The 6561-nt window shown below is 49.3% G+C and overlaps 1 protein-coding gene across 5 annotated transcripts in view; it reads left to right on the forward strand.

Moving 5' to 3' along the window:
• The window catches only part of TGFBRAP1 (transforming growth factor beta receptor associated protein 1), a 63763-nt gene extending 57202 nt beyond the window's left edge, over positions 1 to 6561 (forward strand). For all 5 annotated transcript variants that reach the window (XM_072743109.1, XM_072743107.1, XM_072743110.1 and 2 more), the window contains exons 11-12: positions 2125 to 2558; positions 3893 to 6561. In XM_072743109.1, the coding sequence (XP_072599210.1) occupies positions 2125 to 2558; positions 3893 to 4069 (611 nt within the window). In that variant the 3' untranslated portion in view covers positions 4070 to 6561. The remainder of the gene's footprint in view (positions 1 to 2124; positions 2559 to 3892) is intronic.

Raw genomic sequence — 6561 nt, forward strand, 5'->3', positions numbered from 1 at the left:
ACTGGGTTTGGAAGTCTGTGTTACTTGTTGAGCATCACATCATTTAGACTGCCTTATTTGGCCTTGGTGTGCTTAAATCATAGTTCCTTCTGATGGCACCAGTGTTTGGGTGAGACCGTGCCAGCTGGCACTGCCCCCAGCAGCCCACTCAGGCTGCGTGAGGCTCCGAGCCCTGAGCCGTAGGAAGGTAGGCAGGTATCTTGGATAGGAGCCTGGTTTTCATTCCTTGGGGTACACAGCCCATGGTTTTTGTGTTGTGGAAAGTGCCACAGAGCAGCACAGTGCCCATGCCTGGTACAATTGATGAGTTTCTTAATGTATTTGACATCGTAGAATTTTCAGATTTGTTCTTACTGGAATTAATAGTGTATTTCTGCTTAATAGCATTGACACTGTTTTTTGACCATTAACCATAGTCACTTCTCATTATTCACCATAGTTATATTCTAAAAAGTCTCCACGGACACTGAACCATTCTCCCAGAGAAACATAGAGGCAGGTTCCTGCAAACTGCTGATCACAACATTTTCATCAGCCAAGCAGTACATACCCTTGTTTTATGAGTGTTTCTTTGTAAAGACACCTTATTTAATAGGTATTGTTGATCCATGAACATGGAACTCAGAGCCAACAGAACTCTAGCTCAGGCCTGAATGAAGCTTAGCTAACACACACGCTTTCCGCACAAGGCACATCACAACCTGCCCGTGCTTGGAAACATTAGGCCACACTTCAACACTGTGCTGGAGGCCCATTTTAAGGGGCAGTATTACCAACAAAAAAGCACAAAAATGCAAAAATTGTGGCACTGAGTAAACCACGGAGAGGACTATTTGCAGAATAAGGGCTGCAACTAGAAGACAGAACATTGCCTGACGGGACCTTAGTGGGAAACATGCGTAGCAGGTGGCTCAAATTGTGTGCCACCCTGCACATGTCTGCAAATAATCATAAAAGCACCACAACTGCTGATTTTGGAGTTATGGAGGAATTTAGACAAGCAGGCAAATTCATGAATATAGGATCTGTGAATCACGAGGACTGGTTGTATGTGCCAGGCCCAAGTCGGCATATTTACTATGATAGGTGACTTGGGGGTGGCCAGCCTGGGCACAGTGTGATGATAATTCTTGTGCAGCCTGCCCTTTCGGGGTGGCTAAGAATCTCATATAAACAGGATGACAGATGGCAGATGTGGTTTCTTAACCATCTTTGCACCTGTCCCGTGCCTTAAACATGGTAGCCACTTAGTAATTATTTGGTGACCGTTCCTCACGCGTCTGACAAGAATGCACACTGCAGCTTCTGTGTTTAGTTCCCTGGGCGGCATACATGGTACAACCAGTTCTTTGCTGCACATGTCTGCCATGCGCTTCCAGCCTGAGTATGGTCAAGCTCCAAAGGCGGGAGGCCTATAATCTGAGTATTAATGTTGGCCCCTGAAATATCTTTCACAGCAGGAAAAGATGTCCCATTATCTTCCTGTGTTACAGGGGGACTGGCTGGAAAGCAAAGGGCCTCTTTCTCCATGAGACACAGCCCACGACGGGCAGGGCCTTGGGCAGAACTTTCTGTGATGGTGCCATTTTACTTATAGCCTAAAAACTTGAATGCAGGAGAAACAAAAGAAGAGCTGTAGAGTAACGTAGATAGGGATTTTTGACAACATGAACCCATACTACTTTATGTGAAATATAGTTTAAATTGAAATAAAGGAGTTCACCACACATTTTTTGCCAGGGATGGTTAGTGTCTGAATTTAAATCAGTATAGTTTCTTTCTGCTGTCGTTGAAAGTTCCCAGACTGGGAAAATAGGAACAATGCTGGATTAATTGGAAGCCTGGAGCCGTGATGCTCATGTGTCACTTGGGCCTGCTGAGATGACAGGTCATTTGTTTTGTTCAGTCACTAAGCATTATTAAAAATATGTATTCTGCAATTAGGCACTACCCAGAAGTAGGGCCTGGCTGCCCCACTGGGAGCACCCCGATCTGCAGCATGGGGATACCTGCGAGCCTTGTATGAACCGTCTAGGTAGCCAAGTGTGCTTTGCCCTTTCTCAAGAGGAGGGCATGGGGCGGGCAGGCTGGGACTGGCTCTGACTGCAGGCTGCTGCTGCACAGACAGGATCCGGGGTGCTGGCCTCCCCATGGAGAGCGCCATCCTGCATGGGAAGCTGGAGGAGCACGAGGAGGCCCTGCGCATCCTGGTGCACGAGCTGCAGGACTTCTCTGCGGCCGAGGACTACTGCCTGTGGCGCTCCGAGGGCCGGGACCCGCCGTACCGGCAGCGCCTCTTCCACACGCTGCTGGCCATGTACCTGCAGCCTGGCCCCACCGCACCTGAGCTGGCTATGGCCGCCGCCGACCTGCTGAACCGCCACGCGGCCAACTTTGACGCTGCCCGGGTCCTGCAGCTGCTGCCGGGTGGCTGGTCAGTGCAGCTCCTGCGCCCGTTCCTGACCGGGGCTGTGCGGAACAGTGTGCATGCCCGCAGGACCACGCAGGTGGCTCTGGGACTGGCCAAGTCTGAAAACCTGATCTATAAATACGACAAGGTGAGTGCCAGGCCCTGGTGGCCGAGCCAACCTTCTTGACATCCCTCCCGCCCCCCCACCGCCCCTGGGGCCGTTGTATTTCAGGTAGTTACCTGGGAAGGTTATTCTTTGTCAGTTTTTTTTTCTGCATCTTCGACACCTTGGACACATGATTCACCTCACGTAGAAACTGGGGTGCATGGAAGCAGAGGTGGGAGCTGGGCTGGAGGGCGCTATTCTTCTCCCCTGTTAGAGAAGGACATGCTGGACAGCATGCGCCCAGCAGAGGGATGTTTCCTGAGTGAGAACCTGACATGGTTCTCCCATATAGAAGCCTTTATGACTCTCCAGGGGAGGAGTTGAGGCCTGGAAAGTCCCCTCTCCTCTCCTTTGGCCTGGCCCTCTTCACCTCTCCCTGCTTCCCCAGGACATGTGGAACCTCCCTGATGTCATGTGTTGTTTCATATACACAGCCTTTGTACCTGCAGTTCCCTCTGAGATATTCTTAACCTTTCCTTTTGGGCCTGGTGACTGCCCACTCAAAACCCAGTCTTAGTAGTTTTTCCTTTGTGAAGCCTTCATGTCCCTTCAAGCAGGTAAATTCCCCCCTTTGTCTACCTGCATGTTCCGTGCCCGTGTCCATAACCGTCTCCCTTCACTCTTAGACTCTGGGGTCTTTGAGGGCAGGAAACTTCTTCTGTTTATCTTGGTATCCCTAGAGCCAAACCTGGGGTCTCAAAGGTGTTTAAGAAATGCTTGTTGAAGGACTGATGAAACTGAGTACAGGGTGCTTGCCTGGGCTGACACCAGTGAACTGTGTGAAAAGGCTTTTTAACTTGCTGAACTACTGTCCTGTTTATGAAACAGTGTCTGAGGGAGGTACAGCCCAGTTTTGTTAGTTACCTTTAAACACATGAGAGTATATTTCCCAGGACCAGGGAGGACCGTGCCAGTCATCGACCATATGGCTTTGACTTGTTTGCAAATGAGTGGACCAGAGAATTAGATGATCTGTCCGACCTTCCTCAGCTCCGACACAGTGGGACTTTGCATCAGATGTTTGAGAGAGGATCTGGTTAGCAATGCCTTGACCAAGCAAATAGGAAGTACATTTGTAAAATAAGAAAGCAGTTTTATAGCTTTTTTTTTTTTTTTAACTTCTCTAGTTACTTGGGACATTTTTGTTAATTTTCACCTCTAGTGTTCTGTTTTGAGAGGTTGATGTGAAAGCAGTCCTCAGGAGTAGTAACAATCCACAGGGTAACGCAGATGTGCTCTGGTGTCACTGTAGATGACAGGGTCCTCGGTGTTTATTTCTCTCTCCTTTGTTTTATTTATTTATTTATTTTTTGCAGATGAAGTTGAAGGGAAGCTCAGTTCAGCTCTCGGACAAAAAGCTCTGCCAGATGTGCCAAAACCCCTTTTGTGAGCCTGTATTTGTTAGATATCCAAATGGTGGGCTCGTCCACACCCATTGTGCTGCCAGCAGACACACGAACCCCAGCTCCCCCGGCCCTGGCACTCGGACCTGAAAAGGCCCACCGAGGGCGTGAGGAGGACGCTGAGTTCTTTACCAAGCCTGCTGGGTGCAGAGAGCGGAAATCCGCTGCACTAGTGTCAGCCAAGATGAAGGAGTGACATCTGGGCGCTGGGGAGACTTGAGTCAACATGAAACAGGGGCTCTTCACTGCTGACCACTCCACATTGAATGTACGCGGAAAACCTCGGAAACAGAGACACGTCAGGGTTCACCCACCCCAGGACATAGTCACCCCAAAGAAATGTCTGCTTAGAGAGACAAATGAGCCTTCCCTGCACCGTCCAGACCAGCTGGATTCCCCCTCCCCGGCGCCCCAGTCTTCAGACATGCTTTGGCACTGGAAATGTTTGCTTCAGGGTGGCACGGAGATGAAGCTCTCTCCGCAGGGTGAGGAGCACAGCCTCAGGGGGCGGGGGTGCTGTCTGTGTTGGGATCACCTCGGGGGCTTTGCCTTTGCCCTTAGAAACGGCTCACCTTGGGGAAAGGCTTTTCGTTCTTTCCCAGTTCCCAGCTGGCCACCAACCCCTGAAGGGTCTGCCTTGTTTCCCGAGCACCCTCACCCGGGGATATCCGTGCTTCTGGCTGCTGCACCAGCAAGGACCCACTGGAAAGTGCGAGAGCCCCAGGAGGGAAGCTGCTCGCCCCACATGTGAGAGGACAGCAGACAGGAGCCCCCGGGAGGCAGGCGGGCGCCCGGGTATCTTCTGTCCGTCCCTGTGCTGTCCTGCCACCTGCTGATTCGAGACACCGCGATTGACACGTTTAACTAATGGTTTTTATTTGAAGTTCCGTCATCTCTGCAGTTTTTCTCGCATTTAGAAATTCATCTGTCATATCCATTAGAGACATTTTTTTCTTGTTAAAATGTACCTCCAACTGACCACTCGGGAAATGAAAAGGGAAATGTTATGAGCACAAGCCGAGCAGCATTTCACGAGAGGCCAGTTTTAACCTCGCACCCTTAGTGGGGCAGGCCATGGGTGGCAGCTGCCCCCGCCTGTGACCACAGCGTCACCCCTTCCTGCCGGGTGCTTCTGCACACCCCGATGAGGAAGTCCAGTCAGGCTGCCTTACCTCCCAGCACTTTAACGCCTGCTCTGAGGTTTCCTGAACACACAGGAGTCCCTCTTGCTCACCACAGACCGGGGATTCGTTATGTGTTTCTGCCAAACATCGCAGAGAAGCTGAAGCTATTCTTATTTCACTGCCCTCTCTTGAAATTTCTTCATTGGGATGAATGATTCTATTACGAACTAACACTAAACACTGTGCCCCTCACCCCTGCCGTGATGCTGGGAAAGCAAGCACCTGCTTGTTATGTGTCACAAGAGAGGACCCTGGAATATGGCCTCTCTCCATCGGCCCCAGCCTTGCCGAACAGGGGCAGAAAAGCTCATGGTCCATTCTCAAAACCATGTTTGTCTGTACTAATAATGGTCAGTATTCTTCTTCCTTCTGTGATTCTAAGTGGCTCAAGAAAGCGAAGGCACCCCTGCATTCTTCCCTAACTGTGTCTCCATCTAAAGAATAAATGATGAAGAACTTCTCCTGGTAACTCAACCCCATACTATGTCAACAGGGATGAAGTCGCAGCCCAGTCATGAGTTTGACCCTGTGGATGACTATCAGGGAATGGTTGTATTACTGTGCACGTTATCATTATACCTGACGAGACTGCATTACTTCCTCAAAGAAGAAGTCCCTGGCACATGCAGTATCACACTTCTGAAAGCACTGTTTCACTGGACACAAAATGGGTAAAATCTGGAGAGCGCCTTGTGGTTGCTCATTCCTAACTTGGGGACACTAGTCTCTGCTCTCTCTGAACATTGGTCATTTTTTTGAAATGTTTGTCATCCTTTAGAATGACGGGGATTAAAGTCGAATCATCTCCCGTGTTCAAAATCATACCTTGCTCCCATCTTTCTCTGACTCCCACAGGCCCTTTTCGCAAATCAGATTTTTAAAATAAATACATGGTTCTTTCTAAAGGCCCGCTGTTTTGTGACTGTGACATTGAATAGAACAGTTAGAACATTGCTCAGCCCCTTTCTCCCCTCATTAGGTCCTATGTAACCATTCTAGTTAAAACAGCATGAACTGAACCCAGTTGACATTAATATTCTATGGGCAATACTATTGAATTTTATGAACTGTTTCTCCGCTGTTGCCTGTCAGATATTAATGTGGGAGTGTCCTGTAGGGTGTGGAGCATATGGCCTGAGGTCAGAGCCAAAAAGCTCATGCCCACAAGCTTGGTAAATATGCTTGCTTATGTCAGGAGTCCAGAGCAGCTCAGGTGGCCATGGGGTTGCACCGTCAAATTGATACCCGTCACACAACTAGGGTAGCCCTTCCTTTTTGCTTGCTCTCCTGTGGAAACCTGTGTCCTTGCAACTTTATCCTTCACCCCTGGTTGGGTCCCAAATACACAAGATGTACAAATGTAAACTTGTTGATTTTATTAAAATTCTTTTAATTCTT

The sequence above is a fragment of the Vulpes vulpes genome, chromosome 16 (genome assembly GCF_048418805.1).
Source record: "Vulpes vulpes isolate BD-2025 chromosome 16, VulVul3, whole genome shotgun sequence".
Classification (NCBI taxonomy): Eukaryota; Metazoa; Chordata; class Mammalia; order Carnivora; family Canidae; genus Vulpes; species Vulpes vulpes.